Below are 25,009 nucleotides of genomic sequence, written 5' to 3'. Positions count from 1 at the left end.
CTTTCATTTTTTCACATTTTATGTGGTTGAGTTGTTTTCATTACTAGGGTAATTTTTTTTTTTTTTTTTTTTTTTTTTTTTTTTTTTTTGAAGGAGGGTAAATTTTTAATTTTTGTAAATGGTAATTATGGTATTTATCATGAATCGTATTATGTTTATTCTATATGTTCATGGATGAAACAAAAGTGTTTGAAAAGAAGTACAAGATTTCTCTTACTTTGCGTCAAAGCTGAACATGTTTTGGGTTTAATCTTCTTTTAAAGGGAAATTTGTCAATTGCAGCCATTTAAAGTTTGTATTTTGCAAATTGCAAAATTTCTTATAAATTGTAAATTTCAGTTTGATTCAACTTTTTTATCGGTTTACATGTTGAAGAATATTCGATTAAGGTTTTAGGGATCATTTTAGTCCTTAAGGCACCGAAATAAGCTCGAAATTAGCAAAAAAAAATAATAATGTAAGTGCCTCATTTTTACAGCAAAAATAGTTACCCACATATCGATACATTTTTGTTACGCAAAACGAAGCGCTTACGTTATTTTTTTGCTGATTCCGAGCTCAATTTGGTCCCTTAAGAGTTAAAATGGCCTCTAAAACCTTAGGATTTGTTTGGCATCAGTTTTGGTTATCAGTTTCCTGTTTTTTTGAAAACCAAAAACAGGAAACAAAAAAAAGGTGTTTCCACTTTTATGTTGTCAATTTTCAAAATTATCATAATTTTAATAAGTTTATATAATTTTTTTATTCATTATGGGACTCATATCATATACTTTTAGAAAACAAAAAACCAAAAAACAGAAAACCACAGCAATGCCAAACGAACCCTTAACCAAATATTTTTTGATATGTAAACCGATGAAAAGGTTAAATCAGAGTGCAATTTACAATTTATAAGAATTTTGGGCTTCAATTTACAACTTTTTTTAAAAACAAATGACTGCAATTTACAAATTATTAACTTTAGATGGTTGCAAATTTTCCTAATCATGTGTACATCTGTACATAAAATAAATATGGTGCAACAGCCTAAGACTTGATTGGGGCAATAAAGGTGAATTTCATGAGATTTTTATCTAAAAAAAATGTTGTATTGGTTTTTTTTTTTAGGGTAAGGGGTGGGCCCCACTTTAATTTCCTATCACAGGAATATCAAGGGGGTATTGCTTGGAATGAGAGTCATTGTTGAGCCCATTTCACAAAATTCTGAGTTAGCTGAACTCCATTTAGATTTAGATCAATGCTCGTTATTTTATTAAATTGATCAATACTCGCCTCATCATGTAACATTGTATACATTTAATTATAACCGTCCAACATTCTTTCATCAATGTTTATAATCAAGTGAAAGTATATACAAGTATATTTAAAAGATGAATGATAAAAAATGTCTTAATCACCATAATCAATGATTGCAAAGGGGTATTAATATTACTGTAATATAATCATCATTAATAATAATTATCCCAAATGAAATGTCTTATCAATAATAGTAACATATAACGTCACTAAGACACAGTTCATATCATGACATATTGACATAGGCATTTACCTAAGACACTACATGAGAATCGCATTAGCCATTAATTTTTGCAAAAGAAAAGCAAAGGTAATGATTTGAATCACATAATAATGCACATATTCTAATCACTAATTTATTCAATACGATATTTAATAAACACCGGATTAAGTGATCATTAAGTAATTAATTACCTTGACCAATTCATCTATGAAAAAAAGAGTAGAGTGCACGTTATAAAGTTGACCTCCAGTCTGAAACCAGATCAGCTGCACCAGAGAAAGAGCAACTGGAAATATAGCAATATGGTCAAGTACCATATACAGCCTCCAATGTGCTGGAGATGCCCCAAATCCTGCTGCAACTCCCTGATTACACTTATAATCACGTTGCGACCGCAACCTTAGAACCTTTCATGGTACACCACACAAAGCATAAGAGGAAGATACGCCGTAATTAACAATATGTTTACAATCGAATGCAAACTGTCGGTTCTGCAAACGAATACTAGAAAAGCTTCTCTTGTTAGTAGGAAGAGCAATGTTCTACAGAAGAGCTGAATATTTACAGACTACTTCAGAATGGAAGCTGGAAATCAAGCATAATCATATTACAAGATTATTTACATTCTAATGGTATATACAATGGCTCAGAATATTAAGGAAAAGATCAAGCAACCCATTTTGGTTTATATTAATCGCGGTTAAGAACAACCTTATAGCAGCACTGCAGCAGCATCTTTATTGTGTCCAGATTATCATCTTAGAACATCTCGCCTCCTGGTCTTGTGGACACTTAAGATTCTTGTGTTTTTCCACAAACCTTCATATTTAACATAGATATAGTGGCCAATTGCTTCAAACTCCAAACACATGACAAGAACCACCACCTTATTTATTAACAAACTATGATGGTGAGCCTTCAGAAGTTTTGCAGTGAGGAGAGCCACTGGTCCATCAGGTTCTTCCCTTCTGCAAGGTTCCATCACATTGTTTTTAAGTAAAATTGTAAAAAATTGAAGTTTCAATACCAAAATGTAAGCAAATAGAGAAATATTCCAAACGACGTGAACAAGACAAGATGCAAACATAACAAAATTATCAAAAGTTATTAGATAGAAGACATCTTTTTGCAAAGGTGCAAACATTCAGTTTCTCTAGAGTAAGACAGCTTATAACTCGGATATTTCCAACACAGAAACACTGAATGAAACAATATCAGGCTATGGAAAATTTTACATAAATTCAACACAATATGCTGAAGAAACATTTGAACAGCTTGGTCTTCACAATAAAACACTTCGTAAGAAATCTCCAACAGCCCAAAATGGTCAGAGTTTAAAACAATTACGGAGACATGACTAGCTACTTTGGTTCTTTTCAGTTGATTGGTATCAAGTCGGATGATATTATTGCTTAATTCAAATAGTTCTTTAACACTTGGATTTTTTCCCAAAACAATCCAGACTCCATTATCTTCAATTTCTCTATGAATCACATAAGAAACCTCCAAATCTAAAGTCCTTCACTCCTTGAGCATACACCCAAACTTCTCAACTCATGGCAACCATTTGCATCAGCATGAACTTAATAATTCCTAGTGGCCCACAGTATATTATCCTACACTGTCCGAAATAATGATGAACAAAGATGAGCATACCCACAATTCAAATTATATGACTTCTCATTCAAGCCCGAGGAACCAGGGTCTGACACCCATATATAAAATTACACAGTAAAACCTACGTCAAACTCAGACCAGAAAGGCAGAGAAATGAAGAAATTCCAATACATTCAAACCCAGATAATCCCATTGTCTCTTGCAACCAAAAAAAGAACCTTTACCCGACAATAATATTCCTCCTTTTATATAATTGCCCTCTCTGGCTGATATATGCATATTCATTCAATCATCCATTACAATTCTTGCTATACTAACACATTATTGATAAAAACGTATTCATTAACAACACTTCTTAGTTCTTAATGTTGGTAAAAGCCAATAGACGGTCATTGGGAAGCAGTTTTTGCATAATTTAAAATAGGACACTGCCAATAATAACTGGTTTCTCCCAAAGTCCATACACAACAACCTGAAATGAAATCTTAAAAACAAGCAATGTAACATGATTACTCATAAGCAATATAGATGGTCAAAGTCCTGACAGTTTTATCCTTAGTCCTTACAAGTGACTGCCATTCATAAGTATAACTAGCAGAAAATTCCCACCAAATAAGTAATGATTCAGGTTGCCCACAACATTTCGGTGCTACCTATTTACACTATATAGTGCAAATTTTCACAACATGAAACCTCATAGAACATCATTATAGATGCCAGGCAGTACAAGCACTAGAGATGCAATGTTTTCATTATTGTCTGGCAAAAAAAAAAAAGGTAAAGAAGCTCCAAAAGGAGAAACTGGCCTGTAGAAAATAATCCATGTAGGAAGACAAGGAAATCAAAGACTATTACACTACGAATAGTCGAATACCCTGTGAACCCGCAAAATGGAAGCAGTGACACTCACAACAATCAGTTAGGTTTAACCAGAAATATTAATCAAACACATGGCTTAGTAAGGGGACTAGCAACAAGAACCCTTCAATCAAACACAAATTAGACAGACTATCATCAACTAAACAAGTTAAATAGTCTATGTCCTGTAATAACACCTAAACCAAAAAGAACATAAGCCTACAATCAAAACAATCAGTTGCCACATCCAAGCATGTCTTCATCTATCAACAACAGTTGGAACATGAAACAATAATTGAACTCCATACTAGAATATTACAGAGTACTAATAACACAGTTAACAGTACAGATTATAACAGGAATTTGAGGAAAAAGAATTGTTACCAGTGAATGGCTCGCTAGTAAGATTCTTGATAGTATTCAGAAATTGAGTATTAGGACCTTCAACTGGGCCCCTTCTATAGCAAGGAACAAGAACAGCAAAGCTATCATCAGTTTCATCATCACTCAAGAAATCAGGTCCATGTGGCTCCAACCACCCAATTGACCAATCAGAATCATCAGACTCAGACCCTGACAAGCAAACCCCATCATTTGGAACCATAACAACATCATGCTCTCTCTCAATCTTCCTCTCTTCTCTACTATGCCACTTCTTCTTAATCTTCCTAGGTGTAGATGAAGAAGAAGATGAAGCAATCCTAGTCCCCTTTAATGGGAACTTCACACTATCAATCTCCCTAACACCAAAACCATAATCAGGCATCGAATTCGAAGCACGAACACTCGAGACGTTTTCTGTCTCCTCCTTGCCACCCCACAAGGGCATTCCCCACAATTGAAACCTAGGAAATGCCATTTTGAGCAAAATTCACACACCCAAACACAATTTGGTTGAATTTGTGAGATGGGTATAAGTATAAATTGAAGAATTTATATCAAAGTTGAAGACTTTATATCAAAGTTGAAGTATTTCTTTCAATTCAAACCCTAAAAAAAACACTTTCAAAGAATATGGTGAGGAATATCTCCTTCAACCTCTCAAAGCTTAAAGCTTTCACCTGAAATTTCATATAGATTTCTCACAAATTGGAAACCAATCACTTCAAACTCCAAACATATATGAATTTTTTTACCAGAAAAAAGCGAAAACCCCGTTACATCCAACTATCCAAGTCATGATGAAACTAGTTGCAAATAATTCATCAATTACTGACCCTCTTTTTTTTTTTGGTTTTTTAACTGACAAAAATTTCTAATTATGGCAACACCATGGCAATAATTTACAACACATGAGTGTACCCAGCAAGCATAAGTTACCAAATTTAGAAAATAAAGAGAGACAAATATAACTGCAGAAGAAAAAACAAAAACAAAAAATTACATTAAAATAATCGTACAAAATTAAATCAAAAGGAAAAATCCCCAGAAACAAGAATTGTTTATTCAATCAAAGAATGATAAATTGGAGAGATTAACAAGGGGTTTGGATAAAAATCCGAGAAACCCAGAAATCTGAGCAACATCAAATGATGAAAAACACTGAAAAACAAAACCCCAGAATTTTGAAGAAGAAATTGAGTCAGAAAGAAGAGTAGTAATCCTAAACTGAGTTCAAATTTCGAGAACCAAATTTCTGGAAAATTCCAACCCTACCATAATCAACCCTCTCTCAAACTCTCTTCCTCAAAGAAAGGATGTTGTCAACTGACAAATTCTGGTGGAGTGAGAGAGCAAGTTTAAGCCTTAAATATACTCCAATAGGGCCCAAATTGTTTTCCGTTGTTTTAAGATTTTTTTGTATTTTTATTTTTATTTATGGGTAATATTGAAAGATGAATTAGTGTTCAAATCCCGTGTAATGTACATGGCACATATGTTGATACTTTAAAAATAAAGACGTTCATGTTAATACAGAGCACTATTAAGGGTGTGTTCAATTTCTCTAACATAAAGTTATTTATGTGTTTTTAAGCTATACAATGAATTGTCTATTAGCTGTAATTATAATACTCATGATGATACGGAGTATTAAAGTGGTCAATGGATTTGATAACTAATACTCTTTTTTTTTTTTTTTTGACGGGTTGATAACTAATATAATACTTGTATGTAGTAAATCATATTTTAACCATATTAGTTTCATGAATTATACTTCATATTATTCTTAATATTACTTCTATTTCATATTATTTGTAACAATTTGACATAAAGTGTGAATAGATTATGTTTAATAATCGTTGCAAATAATATAAAATAGATTTCGTAATGATCATACCAAAAAAAACATGATTATTGTACTCAAAACTTATGTTATTTTGTTCATCACCATACTAATATTTTATTACGGAGTAGTACGTACTTTAGTTCATTATATCATCATTGTTAAAGCTATACGGTTTATTTTTTAGGGCTATATATAAGCATTAAATACACTCTTAGAAATTGTATAAAATTAAGAATTCATGACAAAAACACTCGTAAATCAGTGTAATTAGTGTTTATATTTTTATGATTTTTTAACTTGTTACGATTTTCAAGTATAAATTTAATATTTATATGTAGCCTTAAGGGTTATGTATAACATTTTCCTTTTTAAATTAGTGCCTATAAAAAACGGATAATATTGTAATGACATGGCAAATTCTATTTGAGTGGATAATGACATGGCAACTTGAGGAGGCCAATCATTGAATATGTGTGCTCAGCAAAAAGACGCGTGGCATACAATTGCTTCAATATCCATCTTTTCATTGATTGATTTGTGGTTTAATTTACTAGTTTTCTTTCTTTGTGGATGATAATTTGTGGTTTACTGATTTTTTTTCTTTCTTGAGTAATAAATTTGTGGTATGTGTTCGTGTAAAAAAAACTTAATAAGTCGTGTTCAATAAGCATTTCGATCTAAAATAAGGTTTGTATCTTACAACAAATTATTCCAAGATTACTACAAGTTATTCAATGCAATCAAATTTGACAAATTTACACAATACAAGTTATAAGTAGTTACTAGTTACCCTTTTATGTCATTTTCTAGAGATTAGGCTCCACACACCTACAAATTGACACACAAAGTTGTCAACAATCACGGCAATTTGTTATGCTTTGCTTTAATTCCTTATCTCTCCAATTAAAGTTTAACCCAAGTTTAGGGTAAGACCACTAATAATGGAATGTACGGAATACTTTACGTTGAAATTATAATTTCATAAGATTAACAAACTTTGCTCATAGACTCTTCGTATAAGATGGTCAAAGTCGAGAGTTCATTGTTAGAGGACAATTTCAACAAAAAACAATAAATAAATTGATGATTGAAACTTATAATTTGTTTATATTGATTAATTACGTCCTTTCATATGAGATCCCTTTGAATTTGAAACGTGAAGACATCATATCCAATGTTATCTCATACCCAATGTTTTTGACATTATACTTAAAATGAAAGATGTACGAGATTGGAACTAGTAACATTATTTTGTCAAAAAAAAAAAAAAAACTAGTAACATTATTACCATGATAGTTCTTAAAACTATGTTAAAGGACCACAACTCAACAAAAAAACTCAATATGATTGTTGAAGCACATATTTGGTTAATATGCTCTATAATTCATGATTTGATCGCAATCTAATCAATTTCATGATCACTGAAAAATAGATGATGAAATATGCTAATATAAACTGTGATACAATATACATTCTCAACGAGTTAGAAAATATTTGAATTAAAATCCCTTCTTTTGTGGAATCTTTGGGCATTTTTTTTCATATATTTACAACAAACATTAAAGAAAAAGAAAAAGAAAAAAAAAAAAAAAAAAAGTTGATTTTCAACCATCCAATAGACCAATACTCTATCCCTACCGATCGTGCAAATTGCAACAAAACATAATATTGGCCCATTTATGTTTGACAAATTATTGTTTAAGAGAATATTTATAATTTGATTAAAACCAAATAATCAAAATATGCCCAATTGCTTACTTTGTGATGAAAAGGTTAACCTACTTTGGTTAGTCAATTAATAATTAAGATAATGACAAATCCAATCCATAAAAAAGCAAAATATACTCTGGACCATTTGCCTTATTTATTGGTATATTGTTGCCATCACCCTGAACCCAACTTTATTCACAAATCTTAGTTTCCTCCACTTGAAGCTTCAAAGTCTTCCATATCCATGTGCATTTTGGGTCATCAAAAGACAAACCAAAAGAAATGACCTTTATTTTTTTTTGGCATATTTTTTGAGTTATCTTTGTAAGAAGGCAAAGTAGTAAGGAAGAAGCTAAGGCACCTTTCAATATAATCAAGGAGTCATGTATTATATGTACTTCTAGTAAAATTTAGTTGGGTATTGATTTTCATTTTATGGTGTTTCATCTGAATAGGCCGAACTAGATTTGCTACCTTTTATATCTATCGTTGCAAGATATTCTTTTCTTTAACTTAATGTGTGTATGTCATTTATCCAGTCTCTAGTTATCATTTTATATGTACTCCCTAGTATTTAAAAATATTAGGAAGAAGTATTAGATTTGTACTAAATATTCTTAAATTTCACTTTTATATTTTTATTTATTGATGACTAAAAATAATACTAACAATTCAATTTTTGATGTTATAAAAGTGAAACACTATGAAATAATTAGTTAATAAGGGAGGAAGTACTTAGGACCTTGCCAATAAATTTGTGGAAGTGTGTCATTTTAATAAACTCTCAAGAAAGCCACAAAATAAATAAATAAATAAATAAATAATAAAATAAAATTGTGGAAGTATGTCATTTTAATGCACTTTTGATAAACCCCCAAGAAAGCCAAAAATAGAGCATTAATACAAGTTTATGTTTTGCAAGTTGTATATGGGGAAAAGTCGAAAAGATAAGCCATATGTGGCTTCCAATATACATTTACAAATTACAAATAAAAAAAAGTTGTATAAGTTAGAAAGGTTGACTCAATTGCACTTCACATCAAAGCCGAATTAACACTGTTTTATGATAGAAAAATTTCACTTTTAAATGCAAGATTAAGACATTAATCTAACGTCATCAGAGCAAGCTTGTTGGTTGTAGCATTGTGCAAGTCAAAATATTTGGCGAGTTCTGGCTTAGAGATCCGAATCACCTAATGACCCTAAGATGAAAAGACCAAAGATTAATTCTTTGTGCATAACACCAATATAGTACATATGTAACGCATCAAATTATTGTACGCTCACGATTTGAGATTAAGGTACACCAATGACCAATCTGAAACCTTTTAAAGGTCAACCCTATCAGAGTATCAAGTTAGCGTATTAGAAAGTTTGGGGCTCTCTACTCTCAAAGTGCCTAAGAGATTGAATTTGAAGCTTAATGGTTCCTTCCTTTACATTACACTAGGCAAACAATAAGGTAATTGGCATATTACTATTAATGGCATACATTAACAATAAGGGTCTATTATAATTGAGCTGAATATGAGAGAAGAAAATTAGACATTAAAATGAAGTGAAAATAATTTGAAAAGAACAGGCCCTAAATCCCTTTCAAAAAAAAAAAAAAAAAAAAAAAAATCAATGGAAATGATGAATTGATGATCGACTAGATGACTATTCTGGCCCATTAGTAGTTGTATATAAAACGGCCCAAATGGCCCATAAAAAATAATTGTTTGGCCCAAAATAAATTTGGCCCACCCAATAGCTAACGGCTAGTAGTGTTGTGTAACAACGGATCCAAACAAAAAGAAACAGAAAATTTCAAACCCCTAATGCCTCTTCCTCCATAATATTAACGGCTATTTTTAACGACTTGATTTTCTCTGGATTCTCTCTTTCTTGTTCTACTTTTTCATTAATTTCTCTTTATCTCTCTTTATTTCATCTACCAACTACAAAAAAACATAACCCACTTCCGTCAATTAATTCCAAAAATAAACAACCCTGTTTTTATTTTTATTTTTAAAATTTTTTTTACCCTCCCCTGTTTCTGTAAATTTTGATCAAAGAATTAGCAAGAATCAGAATTAAGAAGAAATTGCATTTTGTAAATATTGGTGAATGATCAAGCCTTAAGGTTCGTAACAATTTCCTCTTCTTTTAATTCCTTTTGGTTTTTCGGTGAAAGCCAATTAATCGTGTAATTTTCAATAATGCGTACCTAGAATTTATGATTTATAAGCATAATTAATAAGATAAATCACCTTAATATATGGTACTGTAAATTACATTTAAGTTTCCTGATTAATGGGTATTCAAAGATTCTTATAAGAGTAGCTAAAAATAGATGATCTCAGAAGTTTTCAGATCAATTTTTTTTGTAGATTCATATAGTATATGTTTGGGTTGAAATTAGAAGGATGAAATGAGAAAATTGGTTTTCATAATTGTTCTCAGGTTAGGTTATTGAATTCCTAAAACAGAGATTTGTAAGATAGATGGGGAAAGAGCTAGAAGAGGCGAAAGCGGAGATTGAGAGGCTTAAATGTAGCTTGGAGGATAAAGATTACATCATAAAAACGCAATGGGATGAATCAAAAACGCTCAAAACGCTCGTTTCGGAGCTGCAGAAGAAAGAAAAGGAGGATGTCAAATCACCAGTAAACAATCAGGGAGGTGATTTGTTAGAAGAGTTAGTTGAGAGACACAGAAAGGTGGAAGATGAGCTCAAATGGAAGGTGGAGCAGTTTAAGCATCTTGAGGAAGCGTATGAGAAGCTTCGAGATCAGTTTCGTGCGAGTAAAACAGAATGGGAGACCGAGAAATCATCGTTGGTTGATGAGATATCGAAGCTGCAGGAAAGCTTTGATGATGAAAACCGGGCTGGAGAAGGGCTTAAATTTCAATTAGCAATGTGCAAGCAAGCCTTGGAGAATGAAGAAAGCCGGAGGAAAAAGCTGGAAGAGCAAGTTTCTGAAATGAAATTGTCATTGGAAAGTGTGGCACGCGAGGGTTTTGAAGGGAAGATGGAGGGGGAGTGCTTAGCTGAGGAGAATGGCGAGGAGGAAGTGGCGAATCTGAGGCATTCGTTGCGTGTGAAGGAGATGGACTTGAAGGATATGGAATACAAGGCTAATAAACTGGAGAAAGAGAATCAGGAACTCCTGACCTCTATTAAAGAGCTCCAGGAAGCTCATATACCGAGAGCAATTCCAACTCCATCCTCGTGGGCTAAGCTCAAGACGAGACTGAAATCGTTGGAGCTCAGCCACAAAGAATGTTCAGCTAATCTTAAGGCTAAGGAAGCTGAATGGAGTTCTAAAGCTGATAAGATGGATAAAGAGCTTGAACGGTGTAGTTCCAACTTGAAGGTTAAAGATCAAGTCATAGAAGAGCTGAAGAAGGAACTAGAAGGCTGCAATTCTTCATTAACGCAGTTGAAGATGCAGAATGAGGAACTGTCTTTAATGTTGCAGTTGATGCGATCAGAAGGTTCGGAAGACACAGAGGGTAGTACAGCACAATTGATGGAACAGTTAGAGAAGACACGGGGGGAAAAGCTTGGAATGCAGGAGGACCTTGATAAACTAAGAGAAGAGCTAGAAGAATTGCGCGAAGCTTTAGATGTGATTGATTCTGAGTTGACAGACCAGACTAATGAGAGGAATGGACTTGAATATGAGTTACAAGATTGGATATCTATAGCAGCGCACCTTGAAATGCAGGTTATAAAAGGCCAGGCAATGCGCAGAGATTTAGAATTATCCTTGCTTGAACAGGCAGAGGTTGAGGAAATGCTTAAGATAGATACAGAAGAGAAGGACAGAAGAATAGGTAATCTTGAGCAGCAGATATATTTGATGGACCAAGAGATTAGAATAGAAGAGGATGATACCACTGAAGAGGACGAAAAAGTATCACCAAGGATGCAGTTGGAAGATGAACAACTACAACTGGAATTACTGGCAAGAGAACTTGAAGAAGCCGTAGTTGTACATATCATGGAAGAGAGAGACTACTCATTTGATCAGAGTTCGCAAGAAGGCATGGGACCTGCAGAAATGCATGAAAGAATGGTAGTTCAAGGATTCGATGATAACAAAATAAGAATAAGTCTTGAAGGTGAAGATATTTGTGCCTCAAAAGAGAATGCAAGTCAGCGACATTCTCACTTGAGAAAGACAAGCGAATCCCTCATTGAGGAAAGATCGCCGTTCAGAGAGCTTAACTAGGAGATAATCTAGAAGAACTACTGTAATCACTTGACTTGTAAATGAGGAACATTTCGTCAAGTCACCCACTCCTGACATTTCTTTTTCATTAATTACTCCCATTGCTTAGATGGAGAAGCATCCGATTCTTTTTGTGTGCATTGTAATGCTTTTATTAGTTTTGCCTTTTTAGTTTTTTTTTCCCTCATCTGATTTCATCCTTGTACAAACAAATTTTTTCAATGACATAATCAAACTTCAATTTGATGCAATGGACCAACCATCAAATGTTCAGTAACGGAATTATAATGTGTATCTGTGTGTTACAGTAGCAAGGTGAAACAGATTCCTATAGTTACCATTGCTATACAAGTCAAATCATACACCAATCATAAGATTCCAAGGAAAAAAAGAGGAGTTATACTTGTACAACTCAATCTTTGCCATTCATGCCTAGGGATTTCTGAGAGAAGTTTGTGAGCCCTTGCCTTAATGCCTCTAGGTTCAATCCTCTATTCACCAAAATGCATGTTACACCCATTTTTGTGACCTGCAATTCTCATAAGAGAATTCAGGCATGTTAATTTTCAGCTTGCTGCTATCTGTCTTCAAAAGCTATACAAGTCTTATAAATCATGACATTTAGAACTGATGTAATGGTTCCAAAAGAGCAATCGTTTACAGAGAATCATGTAAACAAGGACACTTACCGCTTCAATATTCCTATTCTCATCATCAAAGAAAAGCATCAAGTCAAATGGTGTTCCAGTCCTGTCATGTATCCTCTGAAAGTGCTCTGTCTTGTGTGTCCAGCTGGAGTAGATTTCCTGCATATTGTCAAAATACATATGCTGAAGTTTTTACGGCTAACACAAAGTCAACACCTCAACCCCAATGCATCCAATCCTGCATTCCTACTCAATGCAGGTTAATGGGACACAATTATGCAGCCTTACCCTTAAAAACCCAATGAAAGAAATCCAGTGAACAGAAGGTCAGACACAATTAGACAAAGTAAAGAACAATGCTACATTCCAAGGGGTTAATAGTATATGGGTATAATTAATAATGGACAAGAAATAGAGTACAATGAAAGATATTCTTTTCAGTCAGAAATGTATAACGGCCTCAATCAGAGGAAGAAAGGGATGTAATCACAAAAATTATAATTGAAGTTTTGCATGACTGACCTGTGCCACAAACATAGATTCGATGCCCAATTTAGCTAAAAATGCTTTAGCTACATCTGAAGCTGGTGATCTTGAGGCAATGGCCATTTCAATTCCTCTATCCTTCAGAGCACATAGTATGCCTCTAGCTTGAGGGTAAAGCCATGGCATGTCATCCTCATCATAGCACTCACTGTCAAATGACACGATTTCTATTTCATTTGTAGTAAGAAGAAAATGGGAAAGCATGCAAGTGCAAAGATGATTAACACCAAAATGAGCTAATCATCACAATTGACAAGCAGAGAATGTATCAATTTTGCATTACCACAGAAAATAACTCACATACAAAAGTGTGCAAAGGCTAAAATTAGACTTACCTCTTACTATCTAGGACACTTCCCTGACAATATTTTTGAGCTTTGAAATATCAAGGGAATCCTCTCTTAAATATATTTGAATTTGTGAGCGTCTGAACTTATATGAACAATCTAGTCTTATTTGAACTTATAATGTCGGAAATGATTCAAAACAAAATAAGATGATTACACCCCTATTAAGCTTGTGTGAACTACATGGAATTAGAAGATTATAGACGAGAGAAGTTCTGGCACCACATCTGAATTAGTTTATCTTTAGCCGTTTTTATTAGTCTCACTGTACTACTTGACGATAAGGGGATCTTTTCCTCTTTCTATGAATAATTTAAAACCTTGTTGAGCATGAGTTACAGGTGCAAGTTCAATACACGCCTAAGAAGCATGGAACTCTAGAGAATAGTGAAATTGAACCCTAATACACCTTATAGAATGAAACTGAAACATTGTCAATTAGGCTCAACCATCAATTGATACACCAGCTACCTTCTAATCCGCCACAATTTGAGCTACAAATCAGTAGAGCTTTTTCTGGAAAGCTATTACTGTGTTTCCACAATACGGAGTACTAAGGCAAAAAATTATCATTAAAATCACTCATCGATCGTAGTTATTATAGTTTAGTAATTCTACTTAAAAGCTACTTTTAATTTCTTATTCAAGAGTACATTCCTAAGGGGTTTGTTAACATTATTATCGTTTTGACTAACAAAAATTCATACTCCGCACAAATCAATGGATTTAAAACTAATGCTTGAAAAATTAGTGACATCAAGATAAATTTACTTTACAATGTACAGGTAAGACCGATGAGTCAACCAATGTTCCGAGTTCCAACAGCGAATTTGGCTACATTTTAGCAGGGTTTCCTCTCAGTTCTCAGTAACAGCAGAAAATCAAGTACTGTAAGTAGTCAATTTTCATTACATACAATAAAATGCTGATAAATTCAACAGTAATTAATAGTAATCAGCCAATTAAATCACAATTGACAGATAATTCAATCAAACATCCTCAATTATTCAAGTGCATTTAAGTTCCGTAAGATAAGTGAATTTAGTCATTAGTTCATTACATTCAATAAAATGCTGATAAATTCAACAGTAATTAACAGTAATCAACCAATTAAATCACAATTGACAGAAATTCAATCAAACATCCTGAATTATTCAAGTGCATGTAATTTCCGTAAAATAAGTGAATTTAGTAACAAAAACAAGTATAAATTATGAAAAAAAATGATGCGAAATGGAGAAGATGATCGAATATACCAGAAGAAAGGCCAGAGAGTATAATCGAGATCAAAGACGACGAGAAGAGGAAGAATCGGACAGCCATTGATGATCTGAGCTGCTTCAGACTTAACTTTCTGCAGTTCCTCCATTTCTTCTTCCCGCTGCTCTGCCATTTTCTCTCTCCTCCCTTCTTTGTAATGGGGGTGAAGGAAACTTCTGGCAATTTGGCGTACTGTTTCCTTTGTATTCCCGCGACTTTTTTTTCTTTTTTTTTTCTTTTCTTTTCTTTTTTATACTTTGATATTTTTTATTTTAAAATTAACCTAAAAAAAATTAAAGTAAGAACTTGTTCTCTTCACTTGAAAGGCGGAAACAAGGAGATTTGGTCTGATTTTAATATTTTTTTTATCTGATGTGGTCTGATCTAATTTAATATCAAAAATTCAAAATGGATCTTAATAAATTCGTCTCATTATGAAATTTTCAAATATGTATTTTTCATAATTTTTTGTAATACGCATTTAACGATATTTAGCAATAAATAAATAATAATTAAAAGTTCTAATCTGAATGTTTCTGGTCTGGTCTGAATTTATTAATTAAAAAAATATGTAATAAGTACATGAAACGAGTTTAAAAGAACATATCCTAACCCTAAAGGGTCTCATCCGTCAAACCATCACTTCATTTGATCATTATCCTAATTCCTAAACCACATTATTTAACTTAGCTACACATTTTGTATGCGACTGACCCATGTGGCCATTGTAAAAAATAATCTTATGTCACTGATATAACCTTATAATTAAGGGTTGTAATATTAATGAAGTAGTAATTATGGGACTATAATGACTGACCACATATAAGAATTTGTGTGCTTGTTAAAAAAAAAAAAAAAAAGAAAGTGTAATTTAGGGCATGTTCTCATACGTTTATTTTCAGTTCAGTTCAGCTCCTAATTTCCTTCTCTTAAAAAATATTCATTTCAATTCAACTGAGTTCAGTCTATAGGAACAGGCCCTTTATGTCTATATTATATAGTTAAATGTGAATTTGTGAATTGACCATGCCATATAAAAGAATTCGAGCTAAAATTTTATAAAAAATTATTTGAATTAAATATATCTATCCACTCTCTTATAAAGTACACAAACACTACATACTTCATATTTCATCCGTTTTGTAATAATTGCATGTAAATCTTTTTTTTTATGTGCGGAGTATATGTCATAATAATTGTAACACTTATCATAGACCTATTATTTTATTACATCTATCTCACTAACTTCACATTCACAAATAGTTTATTATGTGTCTTTTCAACCAACTACTTACACGTGTTTTTTTATGTGATTGGCCATACCGTGTACCCTGGGTTACTATATAAAGGTTACTTAATCGGACAAGGTTTACTTATTCTGGGAGTACTCAGTCGGTTAGCGTGTTTTTCGTGTGAAACTAAAGGGTCAGTTTTGAATTTCTGAACTGAACTGAAATTAAGCTAAAAAGAACAGCCCCTAACGCTTGAACGACCGAGTAAGCCAAAATAATGAGTAACCCCGGCCACACGGTGTAACAAGTCATTTATGAAAATTTGTGATAAGATATACGGAGTAATAATTAGATATTTAATTGGAAGATTGGCAATTGTTTTTCGTGCATTACTATACACTATTACACTACATCTACATTCCCAAAATTCTTACTCATACTCAGACCCTGTTCTATTCACCTTAAAAAAATAATATTAAGTAAAAATAATTTCAATTCAGTAAAAATAAGTTCAGTTTAGTAAAATTAATTTCAGTTTAGTAAAAGTAATTTTAGTTCGGTAAAAATAAGTTCAGTTAAGTAAAATTCAGTTTTTTTAAAGAAGAATTATAATAGAAAATCAGTAAAAATAATTTCAGTTAAGCAAAAATAATTTTAATTCAGTAAAATTAATTTAAGTTCAATAAAAATAATTTCATTTCAGCAAAATTAAGGTGAAGAGAACAGGTTTCAGTATGAGATTTGGGAGTTTATTAAGATCACGAGAAGTTCATGTGAATTCCGTCATATCACTCCGTGTAAGACCGTAACTCATTAACCAATTACGGAGTAGCTCTTTGGTTGCTTCACCTAGACGCCAAACAATAACCGATCACAAACTAGACAAATTTCCACGTGGAAAATCCGGGACACAAATTTTTATTTTTTGATTTTATTTTCATAAAATTTTCCGTGCAAATTGTCGGAATTTCTAACCTCCTTTTTACTTTCCCAATTTTGTCTCTCTCCTCTTTTTTCATTCCATTTCTCAACTATATCCGAATATTCGCGCTAATTGAAGAAGATACTTTCACAATTAACCCTAATTCTTCGCTCATTTTCATCTAATTATCTTCAATTGAGGTTTAAGTTGTTAATTTTTCATCATTTTCCCAACAAAAATCATGGAAATTTTTAAAATGAGTTGACGTTTAATTTTTTAATTTTTTTTCTAGGGTTTCGGCGTAATCGGTTTGAATAGTGTGGAATTTGAAATTGAGCTATGATTTTGGGCGAATTTTGAGTGTATCAATCATCAAACAACAATGGCACTTACTGGTTCCTTGCAATTATCTCCGTCATTGGGGATTTGCAAGAGCCAAGAGCGAAGTAGACAATTTAAGGTACTTTAATTGTTGTAATTAGCTTTAATTTTTGATTAATTTTGCTAGTATGATTGTAATTATTGAAAATTATGATATGAGTTGCTTATGATTGTTGTTTCAGTATGTTACAGGAAGAGGGAATCAGCATTTGCTCTTCAGTACGTTATCTTCATGTGCTTCTGTAAGTTTATTCTTATTCATATCATTGATTTCTTGTTATTATTGCTAATTTTTGTTAAGCAATTGAATAAGGGTTTAGCTGCAAATTTTGTGATATAATTTGGGTAGTGATCAAAATGCCGAAACTAGTAGCTGGTTGAGTTGATTTTGGATAGTTATTATGCCACTGGTTGAATGTTTAGGTAATGACATTTTATGATTATTAGGTATTCTAGTTTAAACGCGCCCAATTGAAGAGAGATAACGATACTTTTTGTTTTTATGTCTCTATGTTAAATGTTTCATTAGTGATTTAATGGTCTGCTAAAGTTGGATTGCTGTGTTACAATACTTTGGTGTGTTTTTATCTTTCACCTATTGCTGTTATTGTTGGAAGCTTATGAAAATAATTATAATGTCAAAATAATTGTTTGTATTTACTGACTAGTTAGAGGGTTAGAGAGACTGCAATGATTCTTGGTCAATTGATTTGTGTTGTTTCACTCTGTAATCTGTAGTAGTATTGTGAACTGAAATATTATTTAAGTCTGATAGCTTCTCTGCATCTTACTTATTATTCTCTGTTTTCCATAACAGAGACAAGATTCATGGACACATCGGTTATCATCTAGTGTAAATAAACCACTATGTAGCCTGCCTTACAGGTGCAGTGTCCTGAAATGCCATTCTTTTCTATTTTTGGGTCACAATGTTGCAATTCCTAGCATGGAGACTGCTTCTGTGGCATTGACAAGGTAAGCTCTTCAAGCTGTTTATGCCTTTTGCATCATTTTTTACCCCCCTCCCCCAATTCCATCACCACCTTTTTTTTTTTGTCCTGAAGAGGGTTGTAAGGATCAAAGGTTGCTGCAACTTTTAGGCTTTGCATATAATTAGAGTCATTTGAGTTTGAGTCATGCTGTAAAGATTCAGTTTGATCATTAGATAAGGGCATAAGGCTGTTGTTTGTCCAACTTTTGGTTAGTGGACTACGGAAGCACTTTGATGCCCTCATTCCCTGCACTGAGTGGAAAATCAAAAAAGGAAAATATTATTTTGGGTACATTTGATCTTGAAAGCAAGATTGTTATGATATTTTGTTTACTTAAATTTGCCATTTTGAAGATGTACAGCCTAATGGGTGTAAATGCTGTTCCCATAAGAAGGCATTAAGAGCTGAAAGGATTTATTTATTTATTATTTTTTTATTGCAAGGGACTAAATAGTATTCCTACCCTTAAGATCCTAGGCTTCCATGATTGCTAGATTGCTTTCTTCCTCATTATCCATTTTGTGGGGTTAATGGTGTGTTCTTATTCTATCTTTTTTTTAAAAAAAAAAAATCATGGTTATCGTGCAGGTCATGCAATGCTTTACAAGCTAGTCCCCTTCTCAATAAATTGGTTCCAGCTATTGGCATTATCATATTCACTCTATGGGGTTTGGGGCCACTCATGCGAATGAGCAGAAACATTTTCTTAAAGGTAAGGTGCCTTTATGCTTGCCTGCAGTCTGCTACATCAAGCTTTTGAAGTAAAACTGTTCTTTATGTTAGTTGTGAGTGAAATTTTGGGTTTAATTTACAAGCTGATGCTAGTTTACGAATTTAGAGCCATTGTTGTGGTATACTTATGTTTTGACTGGATTTTCTCTGACAGAATATAGGTTTCTGCAATTTTAGATATACATCCTGCATCATCCTGTTACCTGATAGCCCAATTTTTTTGACATGTAGAAAACTGACAGCACTTGGAAGAAAAGTACAACAAACCTTGTTTTGACATCTTATCTGCAACCCATGTTGCTGTGGACTGGCTTATTTCTTATATGCAGGTCCTTGTTAGCTACACTTTTCTAAATTTATTTGTATTGTTCTGTATTATTTGTGTCAAATATTTTCCTTTGGTCTTTAGTAAAGTAATATTTTGTTTCATTTGTATCCATTGTTAATGGGTTAATTGTGCTTCTTGATGATGGTTATTCATTACAACTTTTGCACTGTATAGGGCTTTGGATCCTATTGTAATGCCCACAGAAGCTAGCGAGATTGTCAAGCAACGATCTCTGAGTTTCGTGAAGTCACTCTCAACAGTTCTGGCATTCGCCTACTGTTTGTCAAGGTTTTTTTTCCTTTTCTTTTTATATTGCTTGCTGTGGAAATAGGGCCAGGTTTTGACTATAGCCTGGTTTTTGACTAAATATTGAAAGCAGTCTTTCATAGTGCTTAATTTGACACCGTTCTGTCCTCTACAGTCCTGTTATATGCTCCTCCTCACCCCCTCCCCCCTTTCTCTCTTGAAAGTAAACTTAATCTTCTGGTATCGACTAGTTAAGGGCATCACTACTTCTAATTAAATGGTACTTGTAATCTTTCCAAACCCTACCCATGGATACTATGTGTAATCTGTATGCTTGTCAGTTGTCACTTCTAACTTGTCTTGTGGAGTCTCTATTTTCAGGAACTTTTTATTGAAGTTTTGATGTTATTTTTATTGTATTGTGGTACTGATAATTTAATATCGATTTTATGCAGTGTGATTCAACAAGTTCAGAAATACTTGATGGAGGCAAATGATCCCTCTGATGCACGAAATGTATGTTCCTACACTTTGCTGTTTTGAGGCACTAAAAAAAATACTATGAATCTACTCATATAGTTTCAATCTGCCTTCAGCATAGGAAATAAAATTTCATATTCATACACAAACTGTTTTATATATTTGTAGTCTATCGCAGTCTCCACTTTCCATTGACTATACTAAAAATAATTTATGTTCAATATAGCTAGAGCTTACAAATGGTTGCAAAACATACTAGTTACCTCAGTGCAACCTTTTCTTTGAATTTCCTTTTATTTATGGTATGGCAATAGGTAAGTGACATGGCATAAACTTTACTAAACCCTGTTACTTACATTCTCCCTGTACTGGACTTCTAAATTTAGGCTGGAAATTGCAGTACTTTTGATTGTTGTAGATGTTGTCATATTACCTTGTTGATATTGCCAACGTTCCCTTGATAGAAGCTCACTATGCCTTTACAGATGGGTTTTCAATTTGCTGGGAAAGCTGTATACTCCGCAGTTTGGGTTGCAGCGGTTTCGTTGTTCATGGAGCTGTTGGGTTTCTCTACCCAGAAGTGGATGACTGCTGGAGGCCTTGGAACTGTGCTGCTGACACTTGCTGGACGTGAGGTATGCTACTATGTTGTGACAGAGTTTTTTGTTGGTAGATATATTTTTACATAATGGTGTTAAAATCATCATTATAGTGCAAACAGAACTTTTGACTTAGCTGTGGAAGTAACCATCTCAATCTGTTCCTGATCTGCAGATATTTACAAATTTCTTGTCGAGTATAATGATTCATGCTACACGACCATTTGTATTGAATGAATGGATTCAAACAAAAATTGAAGGGTATGAAGTCTCGGGCACTGTTGAGGTTTGTATCCTAACATTAATAAATGGTCCATACTCTTACATCCCCACCAAATAGAGTAGGCGTTCTAGGAAAAACATTAAGAGTTCTGGAGGAAGATAGCTTTCTGATTTTAGACTGCTCTATGTACTCCATTGACGTTGTGCTACTAGCGAATATTTTTTTTTGGTCATTAGTCTGGGCAAGCTCCTTTTCCTATTTCGGATGGTTCCTCATGGCGATTCATGTTAGCCAATCCCAATTCATTTTGGGACTAAGGCTTTGCTGCTGTTGTTGTTAGTCTTGTTACTGTATTAGTTTAAGCAAGGATTTAGCTAGAATATCTGATTGTAGTAGTGTATATGCATCATAATTACTTTCAATTGATTGTCTCTCTCTACGTTCTTTATACAACAGCATGTGGGGTGGTGGTCACCGACAATTATAAGGGGGGAAGATCGTGAGGCAGTTCATATCCCTAACCATAAGTTCACAGTGAATGTGGTGAGAAATCTCAGTCAAAAATCTCATTGGCGAATCAAAACCCATCTTGCAATCAGTCACCTTGATGTTAGTAAAATTAATGTAAGTGACCTTGATCATATTTGTGTTGCTAATCTTGCTATTATTGTCTTAGTGGACTGATCTTTCACACGATTACAATATTCCACATTCAAAATTTACAGAATATTGTTGCGGACATGCGTAAAGTCTTGGCCAAGAATCCTCAAGTTGAACAGCAAAAGCTTCATAGAAGAGTATTTTTGGAAAACATCAATCCTGAAAATCAAGCTCTTCTGGTGAGTCCAGATAAGTGCTGGTCACTTATTGTTTGTTTCTTTGATAACAGCAAAAGCACTAGATTTTAGATTCTACTATTTTTATTGGACATGGGACTTTTCCTTGGGTATCAAAACTTCGTCCTTGTCAGTTATAGAACCATTTCAGTTATCTAATTCTTCTTACAACGGTACAGATATTGATTTCCTGTTTCGTGAAGACGTCACATCATGAAGAGTATTTGTGTGTTAAGGTATGTTTGGGTTTCAATTTTTTCTTAGCAAGTTACTTCTAGCGTATAAGTTTAATTTTGGAGATTGCCCATATGTTTATGTGTAGTCCGTACATGTCTTTTTTACTCTCTTCAACAAAAACTCAAAAACTTGCTTTGATTGTCTACGTAACTCGACTTATGTTAGTAGATATGACTGTTAGTAAATTCTACTCTCTACATCCCTTAATAATTTTCACTCTTATAGTCTTATCCTTTTGGTTTGTCAAAAAAGAATAAAAATAAAGTCACACTTCCATTTCAAGTAAACTTTCCCTTCTCCTCTCCATCACATCATCCCCTTGTCAATTCATCATTGCATTCCCTCTTACATTACTTTTCTCTCTTTTCGCTACTAAATTTTATTTTAACATTTGGTAACTATCCTTGGCAGTAGAATCTGTGCCAAAGCCAAAATTATAAATCTTAAGGGATAGGCGAGTTTTCATGTTCATAGGAAGTAATTGTGTATGGGGAGTATCTGTGTGTGTTGATACCTGCTTATGTGGAGGCAAGTGATAGGGATGGAGGGGAGTACATTATTCAATCCTCACAATTAAGTTTTCCTCTAGATCTTTCTTACTGTTCTTTGAAACAATTTTTTCTTCTCATATTTCCACGATTGAATTTGAGTAAGCATATATGTTGAAATGAAAAGGTAAATATATTTATCTACTTCAAAATTTGAGACTACCCCGGATATCCAAAAATATGTAGTAAATGCTAGACTATTTTCTGAATGGACAGAGTGCTTATGTTGGTTGGGGTTGCAGGAAGGTATATTGTTGGATCTTTTGAGGGTCGTCAGCCATCACAGGGCTCGACTTGCCACACCAATTAGGACTATACAGAAGTATTATAATGAGCCTGATTTGGACAACATGTCATTTTCAAGTTCATTTTTCACTCGTGGTGGACCCGTGTCAAAAAGCCAAATGCTTCTCATTGAACCTCCTTACAAGATAAATGGAGAAGATAAGTCAAAATCTCAGGCTCGTACAGTTCGTGGAATCGGAGAGCAAGACAGTCGTGGCACAGGACAGCCACCAGGAGACCAGAAGACTGACGATAGTAAAGTCAAAGGAACATCAGCACCTGACTTAGATAAGAAAGAAAACGTTAAACATGGCAACAAGGCTGAGGGTAAAGTGGGCGAGACTTTGCATTCAAGATCGAGAGATGAAAGCAAGGCTTCCGTGGCTTCCAAAATGGATCGGAAGGCTGATAGCAAGCCTACTGGAAATTCTACATCTAGGCCCATCTCGGAGTTGGAAAAGGACACAACGGATGCTGCAGGCTCACACTCCAAAACTGCAGGCTCCGTTAGTGAAAATACATCGAAGAATTCGGAGAATGTACTACAATTATTGAATACTGAAACTCATGTTATTAATGACAAAACAACCGGCTCTCAGTCCAAACAGGTAGAGAAATCGACATCATCTGAATCATCCAAACAAACACCAGCTTCCTTGGAAGAGAATATAGTTCTTGGGGTTGCATTGGAGGGGTCAAAGAGAACCCTTCCTATAGAGGATGAGCTTGATCCACCTCCAACTCCAGCAGAGGCTAAAGATTTAGCTGCACGGAGTAGTGGACCTGGAAATTCTGCAGGAGACAAGGATGCAAAAGACAAGTAGGAAAGTAATTATTTCAATTGACCTTTGCTTGCACAAACTAATCTCTTAAGCTTCGTTGGGCTTCATTGCTCCTTGTAAATTGCTAAAGAGCTAGTTTACGATTTCATTGCCAGTTGGGTGTGGTATTTGTTTGACACCGAACTGGCAAGTTGTCAGGTGTTGATATGCAATTATTAGGAGTCTACGGTGTTTAGATTTGTGTCATAGCAGATTTGCAGTTCTCTGGTGTTGAGACTGCACATTCTTCATCAATCTCCTCCAAATTGTTCCATATTAAGCTCCAGTGTCATCCATTCTGGGTAGTAAAGTTGATGTTGAGGTAGGAAGATATATTTTGATTCCAGTATCCGGAGTATCAATTACCAATGATTCATTCTTATATTGTGTGGTTCAAGTTCGGCCGTTCAAGTAAAAAAGTAAGCTGCTCTATATATGCACCTGGTTCCTGTTTGGATGATATAAAAGTACTCATTTGCATTTTTTGTGAAGTGTAGAACATTGTAAAGTTGTTTGGTTCACAAAAATGCAAGTTTTTTTTTTAAAAACAAAATGGCTGAAATTGTTGCCTAATCATTCTTGTGTAATTTTACACAGCTAATTTGGTACGAGACTTTTTGTTAGGAATCTCATAATATGAACTAACTTAGTGGCTCCTCATTTACTCCAGTGCGCAGGAGGCTGCACAATGTCAATAATGCAAACGTGATTTGATTTTGCGCCTGAACTAGCTTCGTTATTTAACTAATTAAACTAATTGACATTCACGTTTGATTTTGCGCCTGAACTAGCTTCATTATTTAACTAATTAAACTAATTGACATTCACGTTTGATTTTGCGCCTCAACTAGCTTCACTCTGGATGGTCTTCGCTAGCATCGCCTCACGCGTTTATGAGTTTATCCCCCACTAAAATATTACCTCACAGGGGTTCTAATAGTCCCTGAGTCCCTCCTATAATTCAGAACAGAGATGCGCATGTGAGGGTAAATCCAAAATAAAAAGCTCATATAAGCATGTGAAGGCAATTCCAATAATGATGAACGTTCATTGGTATCCCTTATCACCCTATCTTCTCACTTTTTCTAGCTCCAAAGACAGTATGGAGGCAAATGCCCGTGAATAAGGATGCTGACAAACAACTAGTACTCCAGTAGGGAGATCAGAACAATCTAGAACATGAAGTCAGAAATTTA

The 25,009-nt window shown here is 33.9% G+C and overlaps 4 protein-coding genes across 7 annotated transcripts; 2 read left to right on the top strand and 2 right to left on the bottom strand.

Moving 5' to 3' along the window:
- Positions 1 to 1,983: 1,983 nt before the first annotated feature.
- LOC145562379 (uncharacterized) lies at positions 1,984 to 5,794 on the bottom strand. The gene is made up of 2 exons (XM_081622643.1): positions 4,379 to 5,794; positions 1,984 to 2,487 (listed from the first exon to the last, which is right to left on the bottom strand). The coding sequence occupies exons 1-2, from the start codon at positions 4,851 to 4,853 to the stop codon at positions 2,438 to 2,440; spliced, it is 525 nt and encodes a 174-aa protein (XP_081478769.1). The 5' UTR covers positions 4,854 to 5,794; the 3' UTR covers positions 1,984 to 2,437.
- A 3,933-nt stretch (positions 5,795 to 9,727) lies between these two features.
- On the bottom strand, positions 9,728 to 15,144 carry LOC145625971 (uncharacterized). Of its 4 annotated transcripts, none has more exons than XM_081678602.1 (4): positions 14,948 to 15,144; positions 13,321 to 13,492; positions 12,841 to 12,957; positions 9,728 to 9,864 (listed from the first exon to the last, which is right to left on the bottom strand). In XM_081678602.1, the coding sequence occupies exons 1-4, from the start codon at positions 15,082 to 15,084 to the stop codon at positions 9,856 to 9,858; spliced, it is 435 nt and encodes a 144-aa protein (XP_081534728.1). In that variant the 5' UTR covers positions 15,085 to 15,144; the 3' UTR covers positions 9,728 to 9,855. The 4 variants fall into 4 exon arrangements, with proteins under 4 accessions (XP_081534728.1, XP_081534726.1, XP_081534725.1 ...); XM_081678600.1 differs by lacking the exon at positions 9,728 to 9,864 and adding an exon at positions 12,403 to 12,745; XM_081678599.1 differs by lacking the exon at positions 9,728 to 9,864 and adding an exon at positions 12,403 to 12,680.
- LOC145625955 (uncharacterized) lies at positions 9,875 to 12,371 on the top strand. Its single transcript, XM_081678598.1, has 2 exons — positions 9,875 to 10,056; positions 10,377 to 12,371. Exon 2 carries the CDS (start codon positions 10,418 to 10,420, stop codon positions 12,149 to 12,151), a length of 1,734 nt encoding a protein of 577 aa, XP_081534724.1. The 5' UTR covers positions 9,875 to 10,056; positions 10,377 to 10,417; the 3' UTR covers positions 12,152 to 12,371.
- A 2,007-nt stretch (positions 15,145 to 17,151) lies between the features above and the next one.
- LOC145562374 (mechanosensitive ion channel protein 2, chloroplastic-like) lies at positions 17,152 to 24,540 on the top strand. The gene is made up of 14 exons (XM_081622630.1): positions 17,152 to 17,305; positions 17,398 to 17,565; positions 17,669 to 17,728; positions 18,304 to 18,461; positions 19,067 to 19,190; positions 19,442 to 19,539; positions 19,713 to 19,826; positions 20,240 to 20,300; positions 20,750 to 20,899; positions 21,039 to 21,149; positions 21,543 to 21,710; positions 21,812 to 21,925; positions 22,102 to 22,158; positions 22,950 to 24,540. Exons 2-14 carry the CDS (start codon positions 17,488 to 17,490, stop codon positions 23,814 to 23,816), a joined length of 2,160 nt encoding a protein of 719 aa, XP_081478756.1. The 5' UTR covers positions 17,152 to 17,305; positions 17,398 to 17,487; the 3' UTR covers positions 23,817 to 24,540.
- The last annotated feature ends 469 nt before the right edge of the window (positions 24,541 to 25,009 follow it).

The sequence above is a fragment of the Chenopodium album genome, chromosome 1, assembly GCF_948465745.1.
Source record: "Chenopodium album chromosome 1, dcCheAlbu1.1, whole genome shotgun sequence".
Taxonomy (NCBI): Eukaryota; Viridiplantae; Streptophyta; class Magnoliopsida; order Caryophyllales; family Amaranthaceae; genus Chenopodium; species Chenopodium album.
The sequence above is the reverse complement of the archived record's forward strand: the minus strand, read 5'-3'. Positions and strand labels throughout refer to the sequence as shown.

What these genes read in the sequence shown, in the direction of transcription:
- LOC145625955 (XM_081678598.1), top strand. Translation starts at nt 10,418, where the DNA reads ATGGGGAAAGAGCTAGAAGAGGCGAAAGCGGAGATTGAGAGGCTTAAA.
- LOC145625971 (XM_081678599.1), bottom strand. Translation starts at nt 15,084, where the DNA reads ATGGCAGAGCAGCGGGAAGAAGAAATGGAGGAACTGCAGAAAGTTAAG. An exon ending in AATCTATGTTTGTGGCACAG is followed by an intron (nt 12,958 to 13,320) that starts GTCAGTCATGCA and finishes GACAATATGCAG; the next exon opens with GAAATCTACTCCAGCTGGAC. An exon ending in AGAATAGGAATATTGAAGCG is followed by an intron (nt 12,681 to 12,840) that starts GTAAGTGTCCTT and finishes TGAGAATTGCAG; the next exon opens with GTCACAAAAATGGGTGTAAC.
- LOC145562379 (XM_081622643.1), bottom strand. Translation starts at nt 4,853, where the DNA reads ATGGCATTTCCTAGGTTTCAATTGTGGGGAATGCCCTTGTGGGGTGGC. An exon ending in TACTAGCGAGCCATTCACTG is followed by an intron (nt 2,488 to 4,378) that starts GTAACAATTCTT and finishes GGAACCTTGCAG; the next exon opens with AAGGGAAGAACCTGATGGAC.
- LOC145562374 (XM_081622630.1), top strand. Translation starts at nt 17,488, where the DNA reads ATGGCACTTACTGGTTCCTTGCAATTATCTCCGTCATTGGGGATTTGC. An exon ending in CTGAAAATCAAGCTCTTCTG is followed by an intron (nt 21,926 to 22,101) that starts GTGAGTCCAGAT and finishes ACAACGGTACAG; the next exon opens with ATATTGATTTCCTGTTTCGT. An exon ending in AAGAGTATTTGTGTGTTAAG is followed by an intron (nt 22,159 to 22,949) that starts GTATGTTTGGGT and finishes TTGGGGTTGCAG; the next exon opens with GAAGGTATATTGTTGGATCT.